Source organism: Mustelus asterias, chromosome 12 (genome assembly GCF_964213995.1).
Source record: "Mustelus asterias chromosome 12, sMusAst1.hap1.1, whole genome shotgun sequence".
NCBI classification, from domain to species: domain Eukaryota; kingdom Metazoa; phylum Chordata; class Chondrichthyes; order Carcharhiniformes; family Triakidae; genus Mustelus; species Mustelus asterias.
In genome coordinates this window covers 25,685,199-25,702,638 of record NC_135812.1, presented here as the reverse complement: position 1 = coordinate 25,702,638, position 17,440 = coordinate 25,685,199, and the positions used below count along the sequence as shown (strand labels likewise).

The window sequence follows — 17,440 nt, the reverse complement described above, 5'->3', positions numbered from 1 at the left end:
TATGAGGAAAGGTTTGGTTGGTTGAGTTGTACTCCAAGAACAAAGAAAATTACAGCACAGGATCAGGCCCTTCGGCCTTCCAAACCTGCACCGAACATGCTGCCCGACTCAACTAAAACCCCGTATTCCCATCCTATTCATGTATTTGTCAAGACGCCCCTGAAAAGTCACTATTGTATCCGCTTCCACTATCTCCCCCAGCAGCGAGTTCCAGGCACCCATCATCCTCTGTAAAAAAAACCTGCCTCGTACATCTGAAATTTATCTGAATACTCACTGAAGTTTTGAAGAATGGTGCGAGGTGACGTTATTGAGACATAAAGAATTCTCATGGGGCATGACAGGGTAGATGCTGAGAAGTTGCTTCTCCTTTTGGGAGAATCTCGGACCAGAGGGCATAATCTCAAAATAAGGGGTCACCCATTTAAGACCGAGATAAGGGCGAATTTCTTCTCTGAGGGATGTGAATCTGTGGAGTTCTTTACAGCAGAAAGCTGTAGAGGCTGGATTGTTAAAACACTTTAAAGGCTGAGATAGACAGATTTTTAATTGGTAAGGAAATCAAGGGTTATGGTGATAAGGCGGAAAAGTGGACTTGAGGATTATCAGATCAGTCATGATCTCATTGAATAGTGGAGCAGACTTGATGGGCCGCGTGGCCTACTTCTGCTCCTATGTCTTATGGTCTTATAATTTTAGCGTTACTTTTAATGCATGCTTGTATGGTTACTGGGTTGCCTTGACCTCCAGTGCTCATCTTGTTGAGTACTTAAGTTTGTACTGAAGATTGTTACGAGGTACGATCTGGTCGGAGGTGGGGGTAGCAGCGAGACACTAGTAGGGGAATGAAGATCTAAAAGCTATAACGATTGACAGAATTGAACATTACTTATGCAGTATATGGATATTGCATAAACTGCCTACCATAAAGATTGCAATCCTAAAGCCCTATTTTAATAGTGGGTATTTCTGGTTTCGTACTGTTTTGGTCTCTCTAAATGACATGTTGGCCCTAGATTTTGACCTGCTCTGTTTAGAATTCTTGCTAGTGATGGAGTCAGTATTTTGGGATGGATTGAGGAATTGAATTAAAGATTACTGCTTGAGTGGAGTGAGACTTTCAGTCTTTTTAAATTGCACATATACCAAGCCAGAGCACTTAAAATTTCCAAGTTGCTATATTCGTATGTTTGTAGTATAGCTTTTTATTTACAGATGACATTGAAGAAGTTCACCAAAGTAAATTGCAGGTTTACTTGTGGCTGAACTTATGAAGTATATTTGAGAGTTTATTTAATAGCTTCAAATATACCCTATTCTCAAAATTTTAATGTCATTTTGTATTCTAGTTTTTAAAAAATCAGTGTGCTAGCCAATTGGTAAATATATATAGTAAAATATGACACTTGTCTAAAACATTAAGCTAATTGTTTATCCTAGGAATAAAATTGATTATTTTTTCTCTAAAATACAATGTGAAGTGTATTATTAACATAACATATCATGACAGTGAGGTTGTTTGACTAAGACTAATATATTGGCAATCGTCTTTTGTACCCCCTCCAGTGCTCTGAAGTACATGCCGCATGCTGTTCTGAAACTACTGGAGAACATGCCTATGCCATGGGAGCAGATAAGAGATGTTTCGGTTTTGTACCACATCACAGGCGCAATCTCATTTGTTAATGAGATCCCATGGGTTATTGAACCAGTTTACATATCTCAGTGGGGGTAAGTGAAGTGCTGAATTTTTCAGGGGCTTTCAACTTAAGTATATTCGTAGTTATTTATGAAGTATTTTTGTGTTCTGCCCATAATCGCCTCAACATCAAATTGAATGATATAAGGATTATCAATTTTGTGGCTGTCTGTTTTCCATAATTAATGGAACACGATTTTTGTCAAAACGTCAGGACTAAATTCCTGTTACTATTGTATTAAAGATTAGATTTGCTGATTTCAAACCCTGCAGTCTTGGGATTTCAGTTATTTCAGCTGAAGTTGAACCGTGTGTCCTCAACAAAGCATACAGTCTTGCATTCATCTTTCAGAAGCAATCTGCTTGGATTTATTTTATCCATAAAATTTTCCATCGTACTGGTAGTGAATTTATAGTTTAAAAGTGAACCCATGAAGCATGTTTCCTGAATGAACATTTTTCTATCTCAGCAGGGAAAAAATTCATTGTTGTTCCATTGCTATGTGATAAGGAGCTGCATTTTAACACGGAGAAGACATTTTAGTAACAAAATGCAATAACAAAAGTCCTTTCTCATTAGAACCATGTGGATTATGATGAGACGTGAAAAACGTGATAGGCGACATTTTAAAAGGATGCGGTTTCCTCCTTTTGATGATGAGGAGCCTCCACTGGATTATGCAGACAATATACTTGATGTGGAGCCACTCGAAGCCATACAGATGGAGCTTGATTCAGAAGAGGACGGACCAGTAGCTGAGTGGTTATATGATCACCAACCGCTCAAAGACAACCCCAAGTAAGGCTTTATATCTTGTACAGTGCATTGATGTAATGAAAGATTGAATGCCTAACAAAGTAGTTAAATAAAATGGAAACAATTGTCTGATTTAACTTTGTTATTGCCTGTTTGCTGACATCACTGTTGCTGCATGTCATGGAATCTCCTTAACTTGGCATTAAATTTAAACTGCAGTTGGGAAAGCCCACACCACAAATTTGCTAGATCTTTGTGGGCAGTTTACCTTGAAGTTAACAGTGAGCTCCTTTTCTTTGCCACTGACTGCAAAATCCCACTCGTATCAAAATAAGGTAAAGCACTATTCTTTTTGTAGCCAATAGAAGTAAAATAAGATAGAGAAATCTTTTGTCCAACTATAGTCCTACTTCATAATTTGGTGAGCATTAGAAAATAGATGTGGGTACTTTAGGTGAGGACAAATTTAGGCTTGGTGGTGATGCCTCCATGATGTAATACCATAATAACATGTACTTTAACTGTTTGGCTTACGCGTGATGATTGGTTACAAATGAGGAACCAGAATGTTACTGGAACCTCTGGACCCAGATCCCAAATTGAATGACTGGTTTCAGGCGAGGAACATATTGAGGATGATAACAATTGGGCTGTTTGTCACTTTTTTATGTTTCATTATTAGCAGTGCAGTTCTCAGCGTTCGTAACTCAGATTTTCTGAATGTTTATTTTTACTCTGTTCTATAATTAGAATAAATGCTTTGGACTACAGCTGCTTTGTTGAAATGGAAAAAAACACAATTGAGCTAACCTGCTCAACTACCTATCCATGTCTAAACATCACAATTCACTGTGATATTAAGTTGTGTACTTAAAGTATTTGAATTGAGAATTATTTTGTCCCATTTTAGGTATGTGAATGGATCTACTTATCGTCGCTGGCAGTTTACTTTACCAATGATGTCCACTCTTTATCGCCTGGCTAATCAGTTGCTAACTGATTTAGTGGATGACAACTACTTCTATCTGTTTGATCTGAAAGCATTTTTTACTTCCAAAGCTCTCAACATGGCAATTCCAGGTGGACCAAAGTTTGAGCCTCTGGTTCGGGATGTGAATCTTCAGTAAGGACTTTATTTTGAATCCTGTGTCATGATATTAAGTGAGCAGTGAATTTAGTAGCTTGCCATTGGTATTTCTAATAGATTGGACAGTGGCTAACCGGAACCACTGAGCTCTTCAGCAATGATCAGGAGCATTTCGTACATCAACTCTTCACTGGTGTGAACCATCTAATTTAATCCTATTTTCCCTCTTGTTCCCCGTGTCCCTTCTAACTTTTCAGATATCTGATTTTGTTTTAAAATTATTTATGCACTCAGCTTCAACAACTGTGTGTGACAGTATTCCACATTCTTTCTACCCTCATTGCAGGCATTTTAAAAAACATTTCACTTAACTCTACCATTTACTGTCTTGTTACCATTTACTAACCAGTAGGCACAATCTCTATAAATTATCGTCAGTGTTGTAAGTTTTTCCACCCTGCTGAATAAGTTAGTTTTTCCACCCTGCTGAATAAGTTAGGGTGGAAAAACTTACAACACTGGCGATATTGCTTTAGCTTCATAACATAATTTTGCCAATATCTTGGTGAAGATTTTGCACCTCTCCTATTACTTTTATGCCATTCCTATGATAGGGTGCCAAAACCGCATTGTACTCACAATTACAACCCAGTGGAGGCCCTGTGCAAGTTTAGCAGTACCTCATATACCTCTAACGTACAAAGTCAAAGATTCAAATTGTTTTTTAATGGTCTTTTCACTGCTTCAATCACTGTTGTATCTACATGGCCAGGTCTTTTTGTAAAATTTTGACATTGAATCTGCATTTTATTTCCCAGTTGATAACTTCACATTTTTAGCCCCTCTATTTTTGCCCAACTAATTAATTTGTAAATAGTAAATAAGATTAATCTCTTTGGAATATCACTTGCCAAGTTTTTTTTACATTTCTAGGATTTTGTTTTGCCCCCTTTGCTTTCTTTCTTCCAATTGTCACGTTCCCCCCCCCACCCCCCCTCAATTTCTGGTGTTAATCATTATGCTTTCTGTAAGTTTCATAAGGTGGTACCTTATCAAATGCTTTTTGACTGTTTTAAGGTTTATTGGTGCAGTATTCTGCTGTCACCTGCATGAATGTTTGCACATATTTCGTTAACAATGAGCAAATAGTTTGCAGCATAGATATTAGCAGATTTTAGACTTAACTACTCTACATAACTGAGCTTGTCATTGTTATCTAGTAATAGTTAGTTAGAAAAGTGTAAGCTTTGTATATTGGGACACTGTCATGGTGAAGCTATAGATTTAGAGTCATGTCCCAGTGAATTGATTCCTGATCAGAGCTGTGCCATACTGGAGCTTTTGTTCCTGGCTGTGGGTTGAGGAAATCAGAAGATGACCATTGCCAACTCCTAGTTTTTAAAAAAAAATCTTATGACTTGCTTGTTTTTTGGAGGTCTTTTGTCTTGTGCTGACCTATAGCAAGAAACCACGATTCTTTGAATTTCATGATATGCAACTTGTCTCCAGTTAAAGAATTGAAATATTATAACTTTGACCATTTGAATTTGGTTTGTCTCTGTTAGGGATGAAGATTGGAATGAATTCAATGACATCAACAAGATCATTATTAGACAACCAATCAGAACAGAATACAAAATAGCATTCCCATACCTGTACAATAACCTACCCCATCATGTTCATCTCACCTGGTAAGTAGACAAGTGTAAATCATTTAATGTCTATTCTAGATTTAGAATGTGTACCATAAGCATACAAATTATGTACATTTATTATTGTTAGTTGGCCAGGAAATTAGGAAACTTTTGAAACATCCATCTTCTAAATTATGCGCGTGTGTGTTCGCGCGTGCGTGTGTGTTCTGCTAAAGGAAGCAACCAAGCGTATGGTTTAAAATACAAGAGTTGGATTGTTCTGCCTGTCTTGCTATAGCGGTTACTCAGGAAAAGTTAGATTTAAAAACTGACAGCCTTGGGAGCATGCTGCTCTACACGGTTCTCACTCGGTCTGAGTTGGAAGACCGGGCAAGAAAGGATCAGCTTTCTAGGAAACTAGGAAGTTCAGGCTCAATATTTAATTGTAGCATTGTAGTCCCACTTAATGTCACTGTTGGGCCATTGTGACCACTCTGGCTTGATTAGTGGTAATTTACAAATGTTATTTATGTCCCTTATGTAATTTATTTTTATATAAAAATAAAGTCATCTGCACAGCCTCATGGTCCCTTGTAATCCATTCAAGACTGAGATAAACAGACTTTTAATCAGTAAGGGAATCAAGGGTTATTGGGATAAGGCGGGAAAGTGGAGTTGAGGATTATCAGATCAGTCATGATCTCATTGAATGGCAGAGCAGACTCAATGGGCCGAATGACCTACATCTACTCCTATGTCTTATGGTCTCATCCGGTCTCTAAATGTTGTTGTTATTCACAGCAAACTTGCAAATTTACTTTTTTGTGTGTGGCAAGGTGCGGTGCATTAAAATGCTGTCAGAGTGCTAGTTAGAGGGTTTTGTACCATTCCCTGATTCTTTCTACCTGACGGGACTGTCTAAATCAGCTTTTGAGTGGCCTCTTGAAGTTATCTTGCCTTGGGGCAGCACGGTAGCACTGCTGCTTCACAGCAGGGTCCTGGGTTCAATTCCTGGCTTGAGTCACTAACTATGTGGAGTTTTCATGTTCTCCCTGTGTCTGCAGGGGTTTCCTCCGGGTGCTCTGGTTTCTTCCCACATTCTGAAAGACGTGCTAGTTAGGTGCATTGACCCAAACAGGTACCGGACTGTGGCGACTAGGGAAATTTCACAGTAACTTCATTGCAGTGTTAATGTAAGCCTTACTTGTGACTAATAAATAAACTTTAAAAGTTATGCAGGCAGTGATAGACAGGGGAGTAGAAATTAACTGAACATTAAACTTTAATTTTAAAATTGTTAATGGCAAGTCAATAAGAGTACAACCGAACAATATAAACCAAAGATCCCTATGTCTCTGCTGATTAAAAAGATTTCGATTAACATCAGAGACTAGGTATGGAATTGGCTTTAGTATCTCAAGGGCTTGGAGGAGAAAGTATTTCTTCTCATTGCTATCCAGTGGAACTTTGTTGGGAACTGGATAAATGGGTGTTAGGCAGTGGTATGTTTGGTGTTGGTGTGATGCCCAGTGGTGGAATCAAAGGCTTGTACATGAAGAGTAGTCCTTTTAACATCCATGAATCTGTTCTCCAACAGAATTGTATATTCTGGATGAGGGACCTGCTAAATTTGACATTTGCTGTTATTTTAGCCTTCACTTAATCTTTTATTTCGATTTTAGGTACCACACACCAAATGTTGTGTTCATTAAAACTGAGGATCCAGATTTGCCAGCTTTTTATTTTGACCCATTGATTAATCCAATCTCACACAGACACTCTGTTAAGGTAATCAACTCTATACTAGCATAGCCTTGCTATTGCAATGAATTTCTACTTTTTAGCCAGTTTAGTTGTTGAAATACAATGAACCGAAGATTATCACATGCTTTTGCCTTTCATTTCAGAGCCAGGAACCATTACCTGATGATGACGAAGAGTTTGAACTTCCTGATAGTATGGAACCATTCCTGAAAGATTCTCCTTTGTATTCTGACCATACTGCCAATGGCATTGCATTGCTTTGGGCACCAAGACCGTTTAACTTGAGGTCTGGAAAAACAAGAAGAGCACTTGACATCCCATTAGTTAAGAACTGGTACCGTGAGCACTGTCCAGCAGGGCAGCCAGTCAAAGTCAGGGTTTCTTACCAGAAGCTTCTGAAATACTATGTACTGAATGCACTTAAACACAGACCACCCAAAGCACAGAAGAAAAGGTTGGTTGAGTATTCTATAATTTTGTTTTGTTCAAAGAATGCAAGCCAGTGCAATGAAAAATTAAAATGTTCTGTATCTCTGTAATCTAACTGTATTTGTTTAACGACGAGTAAATTGTAAGCTCTGATATTTCTGAGAATCCGTAATATAGAGGACACGCCAGACTTGCATAGAGATGCAAGAGCGAAAGACCAAATGATCGGCAGTACTGGTGCAAGATCATCAGTCTCTTAAACAGATGGTAGAGGTTTTCAGTTGTTTGACTGCCTGGCATTGAACATGTCTGCTATTTAAGGACAGAGATTGCGCTACATTGACAAAGGAAACTAAATTGACCTCGTCATAACTTTTCTAGTCCTAATCACTGAAAAGAATGAACTGTATAACAAATCCGCAGTCCCTCCTGGATAAAAGTAATGAATGGCTCCTATACAAAATGGGAAGGGGAGTTATTAATTTTTATAGATGTGATGGTAGAATCTTTTTTCAGTTTTGGCTATCCATTCTCAATAACAAGCACTCCTTTGCATACACTTGTAATACGTGGCTGGCAGAAATGCCGAATATAGTTCTTTCTACTTCCCTATGCTGTCCAAGTGTGCCATTCCAACCTGCTTATATTCAACCTTTATAGTAAGCAGAGAGATATTTCCGTTGTCTCATTTTGCTTCTGATTGTGGACCTTGTTCAATATCTGAGTGTTCAAAATCATTTTATCTCAGGTGGGCAAACAACTCCCAGTCTTAATAGATACCAACATCCTGAAAATGAGTCATGTCTAAGTTACCTGGGAAAATAGAAGGGCCAGTTTCCCACATTGGTTCAGGGCATCTCCTGACATTGACACACAAATGGTTCACATGCCTTGCAGCGAAATGTTCTAGGGTTGGCCTGACCACTTATGAAATAAAATTAGCTTTTAATTGGGGAAGAAAAAGAGCTGGGTTTTTTTCTAACCTTAATTTAATGCTTACGTTTCACCCTTCCCACTTCAGATACTTATTCCGTTCATTCAAATCAACAAAATTTTTCCAGTCGACCAAACTTGATTGGGTAGAGGTAGGCCTCCAGGTTTGTCGCCAAGGTTACAACATGCTGAATTTGTTAATTCATCGTAAGAATCTGAATTATCTGCATCTAGACTACAACTTCAACCTGAAGCCAGTGAAAACCCTCACTACTAAGGTAAAAATTAACTTGGGCGTGAGTTCAGCCTTTAGTAATAAAGTGTTTCTACAACTGGCAGTGCAGTTATGATATCGGGGAGATCTGTTAAACTAAATCCAGCATTTGACAATTGTATTCATTTCAGTTAAGGAATATTGAAGTTCTTTCAGAATTATTAAAATGGGCAATCATTTTATGTTTTGATCTCCTTTGATCTTTTGGACTTAACACCTTGTTTTTTAACACTTGCTGTTTTTTTCTGTTGAAACTAGTTAAACTGCTATGTTGTTGGTCTTTGCAGTTTACTGTTGAAATGACAGCACTTTGCGTAGTGGCTCCATTATACCTGGCTCAACTTACAAGAACAAAAATGTTGCCTTTACTGTAATTTGCCTAAATCAGAATTCATGTGTATACAATGTAATCTAATAGATTAGTTTTTTAAAAATGTAATTTTTGATTTGTAACCTCCAACAGAATTCCAAGACTTGGCTGCATTTTTCAAAGCATTCCAAAGTGTTTGTGCTTTTTATAATTCAGTGAACTGAATTGAATTATCCATCTAGGTAGCCTCTTCAAACACAAACATCAGCCGTGGCTCAGTGGCAACACTCTTGAGTCAGAATATGGGTACAAATTTCATTCCAGAGATTTGAATGCTTTATCTTTAGTGTAGTACCAAGGGGGTGCCATTTTTCAATGGGATGTTAAATCAGGGCCATATCTTTCTTATTAGGTCAAAGATTCAATTGCACTTTTGAAGAACAGGAAAGTTCTCCCAAATGCCTACCACAATCTGTCATTTATCTTTTCTGAGCACAACTTGCTGCTGTTTACAGATGTCACATTGGCCATAAAGCCAGGAGGTTGTGAAAGTTTGTTTTCTTTGAATAAAAACTATGGTGTTTCAACTGAAGGTACAGTAGTAAATATTGAACGATTACTTGCGATCTTTAATGATGGTGTAGAAAAATTACCAATATGTTCACTTCTACAGGAACGTAAAAAGTCCAGATTTGGCAATGCGTTCCATTTGTGCCGTGAGGTGCTACGTTTGACAAAGCTTGTTGTTGACAGTCATGTACAGTACAGGTTGGGGAATGTGGACGCCTTCCAGGTACATCAATTTAAGATTGAAACTTCTATAAATGCAGAAACTATTTCAAGTATATTGTGCACACATAGCATTGCTTAAACCTTCAAGACTTTGCAGTGGGGAAAGTTTTAATTTGGAAACAATACTAAATACAAATTCCAAGATTTCTATCTTGAAATTGCTACTTTTTACATTGTTTCAAATTAATCTATAAATTACAATTTAACAATTGGGCTTGACACCGTTGATCCTTATACATGTTTGAATAATTAGTTATTAATATGCTGCAAGGCTCAAGTGATGTTCTGCCATTCTCTGATTATCATGAAACAGACTATAGAATGATTCTGTTGTTTGTACACCCAATCGCCTGAATGTGCTAACAGTATAAAAGTAATTTAAATGCAGTATGTTATTTATTTCCGTTAATTAGTGTATTGGATGGGAATCAATGTATGGGTCAAGCTTGCCATTCTGGGTGTTTAGGCTACGACTGTAAAAATAATTGTTTTGCTTTGCACCTCTGGAGCACTTAATTTGCAACTGAAGCCCGAGTCTGGGTCATGACATTGGAGTGAAGTGGAGTAAGACTCTGGATGAGCATAATCCCCGACTTGGCTTCAGAGTCACTTTGAATCTTAGAACGCAATTTACACTATACAGATTTTGTGTAAACGTGCATCAACGCAAATGCATACAAATTTGTTATATCGATTAGGAAAGGATCATTTCTTAGCTCATTTTGGAATAGCTAGACTCTGAATCTATGAAATTAAATGTGATTTGTTGTTTGTCTCCAGTTGTCAGATGGATTGCAGTATATCTTCGCTCATGTCGGACAACTGACTGGAATGTACAGGTACAAATACAAGCTGATGAGACAGATCCGAATGTGTAAAGATCTGAAGCACCTCATCTATTACAGATTTAACACAGTAAGCATTAAGTTTGAATTACAAAAACATGTTATGTTACCATTGTGAATTTTAATGGAGTCAGGCTTGATCTGTCAGAGTTGCAGAATGTTGATATGATTTTTGTTTGTTCTTTTAACGTTGTCAGCATTTTTCTGCTGTTTTGACAAAACTTTTTTAAAGCATTTTGAAAAATGTTTGTCACCCCACCACTGCCCATCAAAATCATATTTTTCAGTAGCTGAACATGTTTTCTTGCCTTGGCTTCTCAGACATTTTGGTAAAAGATTAACATGCATTTGTTCTTTCTTCTCCATTTGGAAAAGAAATGCCACCTTCCAGCCTATGACTGGATTGTTACGTAAAACTCTCAATTATATACAACTCTCTTTCAGACCATATTAGGACAGTATGCTGTAGTTTCTTTTTAACCCAAGCTGTTTTAAAACAAAGAATCAACATTTATTATAATGTGTATACTTGATATTATGTGTTTTTAAGACCACAGGTAATTTGCTAATCATTACTTCTGTTATCACTTAATTTTATAGGGGCCAGTAGGCAAAGGCCCTGGCTGTGGATTCTGGGCTGCTGGATGGAGAGTGTGGCTGTTCTTCATGAGGGGTATAACTCCTCTGTTAGAGAGATGGTTGGGAAACCTGCTTGCCAGACAGTTTGAAGGTTAATAACATTTATGTCTTTAAAATGCAGCTTTCACATATTTTCTGAAGAGAAAATCTTGTTCAATGGTTAACTTATTTTTACCACCTCCTTTCCTGTTGACTGAAAGACATTTGTAAAGCCTTCAATCTCAATTCAGCGTAATAACCTACTCCACCTCCCACTTTTCCCAACCCTCCCCAATCAGGTCGCCATTCCAAGGGGGTAGCTAAGACTGTGACCAAACAGCGTGTGGAGTCTCACTTTGATCTGGAGTTACGAGCTGCTGTTATGCACGATATCTTAGATATGATGCCTGAAGGAATCAAACAAAACAAGGCCAGGACAATCTTGCAGCATTTGAGTGAGGCTTGGAGATGCTGGAAGGCGAATATTCCCTGGAAGGTATGTACTTGAATAATTAGCCCATGAATTCATCCTCTGTAAACAAGAATATGCTGTTGGAAAATATTTTCTCGGACACTAATACTTCTGTGTTTTGCAGCAGTAATTGAATAGAAAACTGAACATAGTGCTTCAAGGTTTGTTCAATGAATAGTGTTATTATCCAGTCAAGTACAGAATCCTTGGCTGTACATAGATCCTACATGTACTTTTAAAACATTCAAGCCACTCTTTTCCCCATTACTCCATTTGCAGTTATTGAAGGCTCATTAGTGAAATTAACAACATAGCACAAATTAATGTTGAATACGGAATATTGTGCTTCCCCAAAAAATGTAATTATTTATGGGACTGATAAATTCTTAATTTATGACCTGTGTTTCGATGTGACATTTTTTGGTGCTCAGGAAGTTCAGCTTCCAGTTTCTCTTTTCATTAAAGTTTAAAGTTTATTTATTAGTGTCACAAGTAGGCTTACATTAACACTGCAATGAAGTTACTGTGAAAATCCCCTAGTTGCCACACTCCGGTGCTGGTTTGAGTACGCTGAGGGAGAAATTTAGCATGGCCAGTGCACCTAACCAACTTGTCTTTCAGACTGGGAGGAAACCGGAGCATCCGGAAGAGACCCACGCAGACACGGAGATCGTGCAGACTCCGCACGTTATTGATGAAGCTGTTGGGATGGGTGTGATATAATTTTTGTTCAGGATTTAATTATAAACTCAGTTTTCAATAGAACGTGCACACTTACTTTTGCGTTCGTTAGTAGTTTACCTTATAGCTTACCTGTGATTATGTGGTTTAAATGTAAAAAAAAGGTATAAGAAAATAAATCTCGCCTGAGGTTTGATATTGTTGTTATAGGTGCCAGGTCTGCCAACTCCAATTGAGAACATGATCCTTCGGTACGTGAAAGCTAAAGCTGACTGGTGGACAAATACTGCACATTACAACAGAGAACGTATTCGTCGTGGGGCAACTGTTGACAAAACTGTGTGTAAGAAGAACCTGGGTCGCTTAACCAGATTATACTTGAAGGCAGAACAAGAAAGACAGCACAACTACCTGAAGGTGAGCTTGTATGTTATTGAAAAATAATTAGATTAGAAGTTTTGCTGAAAATCTTTAGAACATAATATGAATAGCTTATAAACCTGTTACTGACTAGTAAGAATGTCAGTGTTGGAATCAATGCGTTTATAAGTACTCATAGAGAAAATGCTGTGGAAAGAAATGTTGTTTGTTAGTATTTTACAGTATGATGAATTTCAGTTGCTTGCATTCAGTAATGAAATATTTGTGATTTTATAAAATGGCCCATTCGTGGTAGATTTTGTTCATTTGTTTCAATTTCTCTGAAAGCTCAAGAATTGTCTATAAATCTGGTCTAATTATTTGGAAGTATTAAAATCTGTTTGTTGGTTAGGATGGTCCCTACATCACTGCTGAAGAAGCTGTTGCCATCTACACCACCACTGTGCATTGGCTAGAGAGCAGACGTTTCTCTCCAATTCCTTTCCCCCCTCTTTCCTACAAGCACGATACAAAACTTCTGATCTTGGCCCTGGAAAGACTCAAAGAAGCTTACAGGTAAGTGTGCATACTTGTGGTTGAAATTGAAAAATTAACGTATTAAAACCATTGATGTGAAACTTGACTTGGCTTTATTTCTGCCTGCCTGCCTGTGTTGAAATTTGAACAGTTTTCAAAGGAATGAATGTTCTTCTTTGACATTGTGCACTTAATTTCAGTGTGAAATCAAGGCTGAACCAGTCACAGAGGGAGGAACTGGGTTTAATTGAACAGGCCTATGATAACCCTCATGAGGCTTTATCCAGGATCAAACGACACTTGCTCACACAGAGAGCTTTCAAAGAGGTTTGTGAAAATATCGTAAATTCAAAATTATGCCTACCCAGTTCTAAATAAATGCATACTGCCATCTTGTACTGCACGTAAACACTTTCACTATCTTAGAATGATTGTGGATTTTTTTTACTTTTCACTGACAGGTTGGTATTGAATTTATGGATTTGTACAGCCACCTGGTGCCTGTTTATGATGTTGAACCATTAGAGAAGATCACTGATGCTTACCTTGATCAGTACTTGTGGTATGAAGCTGACAAGCGACGGTTATTCCCTCCATGGATTAAGCCAGCTGATACAGAGCCTCCTCCATCACTTGTATACAAGTGGTGCCAGGGTATGTTCATGTTACCACTCAATGCCATTTGCAAATACCTTTTAATAAAAAATAATGGTCAAAAATATATATTTGGATTTTCGGTTCCTCCACACCCAAATGCTCATTGAGTAGAACTGTTCGTAATGTTAAACCTTAGTATGTGGAAAGTCTGTGCTTCCAATGAGGAGCAGACCTCTTGCATGTTCTAGAAGATATGTATCTTCATTTCGTTTGTCACCTATTCTGTATAGTCATGCAGGGCAAACCTAGAGGTCATGACCTTGCTAAATTGCATGTTTCCAGTGAGAAAATTAACCTATCAAACTAAAATGATATAAAACTAAATGTATTGACCTATTTTAGAAATCTGTATATTCCTTGTAAAACAAGCTTTGGTTAATGTTAGGATCTATATTTAATGGTTTCTTAACACAGGCATCAACAATCTTCAGGATGTGTGGGAGACAGCTGATGGTGAATGCAACGTCATGTTAGAGTCACGATTTGAGAAGATGTATGAGAAAATTGATCTGACTTTGCTGAACAGATTGCTGCGTCTCATTGTGGATCACAACATTGCTGATTACATGACAGCAAAGAACAACGTTGTCATCAATTATAAGGTATGCATAGTTTCTAGAATGTTGATTTTTTTTTTCAATTATTTGTTCACAAGATGTGGCCACCTCTGGCTAGTTCAGCATTTATTGCCCATTCCTAATTGAGAAGATAGCAGTGAGCTGCCTTCTTGAACTGCTGCAGTGCATATTGTGTAGGTGGAGCCATGGTGGTGATAGGGAGGGAATTCGCTTATTTTAGACTTTGTAACAGTTTGATACAACTTAGCAGCTTAGTAGGCTATTTCAGAGGGTAAGAATCAGCCCCATTGCTATGGATCTGGAGTCACATGGAGGCCAGATTGGGTAAAGACAATAACTGAGTTTTTAATTCCACGTTTTTATTAGTTGAATTTAATTTCCAAAAGCTGTTGTGGTGGGCTTTGAACCTGTGTCCCTAGAGTAATTAGCTTGGACAAAAGCAAATTACTGCGGATGCTAGAATCTGAATCCAAAAGAGAAAGCACTGGAAAATCTCAGCAGGTCTGGCAGCATCTGTAAGGAGAGAAAAGAGCTGACGTTTCGTCAGGATCATCTGGACTCGATCAGCTCTTTTCTCTCCTTCGAGAGATCTGCTGAAATTTTCCAGCATTTTCTCTTTTGGTAATTAGCTTGGACCTTTGAATTACTTGGTGAGTGACATTTTCATTACATCACTGCCTTCCCCTGCTTTTTCCACACCCTTCCTGATTGCTTGTCTCCAGGCGCTGGGTAACAAGGTCTTCCCATGCATAGACTCTGACCCAGGTCAACATCATGGTCTCACTTACATACGTCCTTGTATCACAGATATGAGTGACCTGTTGACTTTGTGCCGATAGCAAACTTGCCATAAGGCATGTCTTTGGGGATGACCCAATCATTGAGTCACCTCTGACTTGAGAGCAAACGTTCTGAGGGTCCCGACACGCTAATGTACTTCCATATTTAGTACGCCGTCCTGTCAGGCGATGCCCAATGTTTTGCATTGGACAGTAGAAGTTATTCTGCTGCTTCTCTTGGCTTGCATAAGCTGTCTATGCTTGGTTACTGTAAAGGAGGATGTTGAAATTACAAGCCTGGCGTGCGTGGAGCTTTGTATTTTTGCTTAGTTTGCTGTTGGTTCGCACTCAGTCTCTCAACTTGGACATGACAGCTCCTGCCTTAGCAATCCTGGTGCTGATTTTGGTATCAAGGGACAGGTTGCTATTAATTGTTGATCCAAGGTGTGTAAAGCTGTCGGTGACCTGAGTCAGATTGTTGACGGAAGGTGGAGTCTCTACATCCTGGCCCATAACTTTGGCCTTGATTGTCAGTTCAAACTCCTTGCAGGCCAGGGGAACCGATCTGTAAGCTGCTACAAGTGAACTTCAGCATGGAAAGCATTAGCAAACAGCAACTCATGGGCTAAGAAATTACGCACTTTGGCCTTGGTGTGTTGTTATCTTGCCAAGTTGAACAGTTTGCTGTCAGCTCTAGTGTGCAGGTAGGCACCCTCATTTGAGTCACTGAAAGCGTACAGTAGCAACATGGAAAAAAATCCAAGAAAAATTGATGCAGGGCAGCTTGATGCTGCTCTTGAAAGCGTCTGATGTTGCTCCATTGTAACTGATGGAGCTATGCATGTTCTCACAAAGAAGAAATAATGCCTGGAGTCCAGGTGGACAGCCTATTTTCCTCAGAAGCTTTCAGATTTCAGCTTGAATGCCCTCATTTCCTGGGGCTTTATCTTTAGCAAGACTGTCCATGGCCTTGTGGAGCTCCACTATGGTAGACTTGTTGTCCAGCTCCTCTATGATAGGAAAATCTGGAATGGTGCTGAGAGCTTCTTCAATGGCGATATTCTCTGTTGAGGTGGTGATCTACCCACCTTTCCATCTGCTTGCTAGGTTCACCCTTGACTTTGTCTTGAAGGGAGTTGCTTTGGTTGCTGCTGGGCCTGTTGTTTTCTTGATATACTTTACCTTCATACATCTCTCACAACCCCAGATTCAGCAACATATTGTATGCTGTTGCAGAGTTTTGACCAATATTGATTGGTGCAGTGCCAAGCATTCTGCTGAGACTTGATTCTGGCAGGTCTGAGGGCATCTAGATTTTGTTTGTTGGATACTTGGTTATAATTCATGAGGGCTTTCCCCATGCTTGCAGTAACTGACTCATTTCAGTCCAATAAACCACAAATCGATTAGCATTTCTCTGATCACTTTTCCTGTACACAGTGAATGCAGATGTTCCCACTTGACACATTACTCTGACCTTTGGCATTGTTATCCAATATATAGCCTGATTGAGGAACTCCTGGGTCCTCTCTGGGTCAGTAGTGTGGCAAGTACTGATCAGAGGATGACCTTTCTTAAAGTACAATAGCTCCCTTGACTGGAGCCTGATTTTGCTGCTCACCAGCGAATAATCAGTGCCGCAGTCAGCATTGTGATAACTACAAGTGAGTCTGGTGATGCTGTAATCTAGCTAGTGACAGCATGATTTTGGATGTCTCCAGGGCACACAAGGCATTGTTTGGTTTGGAAATAGTTAACCTCAGAGTCTATGGCAACAGCATAACTCCAGCAACCTTTTCGTTCATCTTGCTGATTTCTTGATGCTTGATGCACATTGGCAAAGGTGCGTGGTTGTTGCGCACCCTTGCATTGATGTCCCTTAGTAGTCCCTCGGTACTGGAAATTCTGCTGATGGCAGAATCACGTGCTCTGTAGAATTGACCCATCATACCTGGGGTGGAGGTGAATTACAAAACATGGATGCACGTGAGGTTAAATGGACCCGTGCTTGTTGAGAAGCGAAGAGTAAGAAGTCTCTCAGCATTCTGTGGAGGGGTTCAGTCATTGCAAGTTGAGATATTTTCTGCACAATTCTGTGCCTTTTGAATTTTCCCCTGCCAGAAGGTGTGTTTCTCTTAAAGGGATCCAATTTGAGCAAGCGGTTTCTTAAACTTGATGGCTATAAAAGCAGTAATGTTGGTTTCAACTTATCAAGATGGTTGTCATGTTATCGC

The 17,440-nt window shown here is 38.8% G+C and overlaps 1 protein-coding gene across 1 annotated transcript in view; it reads left to right on the top strand.

Annotated features, from left to right (window-relative positions):
• The window catches only part of prpf8 (pre-mRNA processing factor 8), a 46,968-nt gene that overhangs the window by 3,911 nt on the left and 25,617 nt on the right, over nucleotides 1-17,440 (top strand). The window contains exons 4-19 of the mRNA XM_078224926.1: nucleotides 1,567-1,731; nucleotides 2,280-2,498; nucleotides 3,367-3,579; nucleotides 5,109-5,234; nucleotides 6,860-6,965; nucleotides 7,085-7,395; nucleotides 8,392-8,581; nucleotides 9,561-9,680; nucleotides 10,460-10,594; nucleotides 11,125-11,254; nucleotides 11,442-11,638; nucleotides 12,506-12,712; nucleotides 13,068-13,231; nucleotides 13,393-13,519; nucleotides 13,654-13,846; nucleotides 14,264-14,451. Of these exons, the coding sequence (XP_078081052.1) occupies nucleotides 1,567-1,731; nucleotides 2,280-2,498; nucleotides 3,367-3,579; nucleotides 5,109-5,234; nucleotides 6,860-6,965; nucleotides 7,085-7,395; nucleotides 8,392-8,581; nucleotides 9,561-9,680; nucleotides 10,460-10,594; nucleotides 11,125-11,254; nucleotides 11,442-11,638; nucleotides 12,506-12,712; nucleotides 13,068-13,231; nucleotides 13,393-13,519; nucleotides 13,654-13,846; nucleotides 14,264-14,451 (2,791 nt within the window). The remainder of the gene's footprint in view (nucleotides 1-1,566; nucleotides 1,732-2,279; nucleotides 2,499-3,366; nucleotides 3,580-5,108; nucleotides 5,235-6,859; nucleotides 6,966-7,084; nucleotides 7,396-8,391; nucleotides 8,582-9,560; nucleotides 9,681-10,459; nucleotides 10,595-11,124; nucleotides 11,255-11,441; nucleotides 11,639-12,505; nucleotides 12,713-13,067; nucleotides 13,232-13,392; nucleotides 13,520-13,653; nucleotides 13,847-14,263; nucleotides 14,452-17,440) is intronic.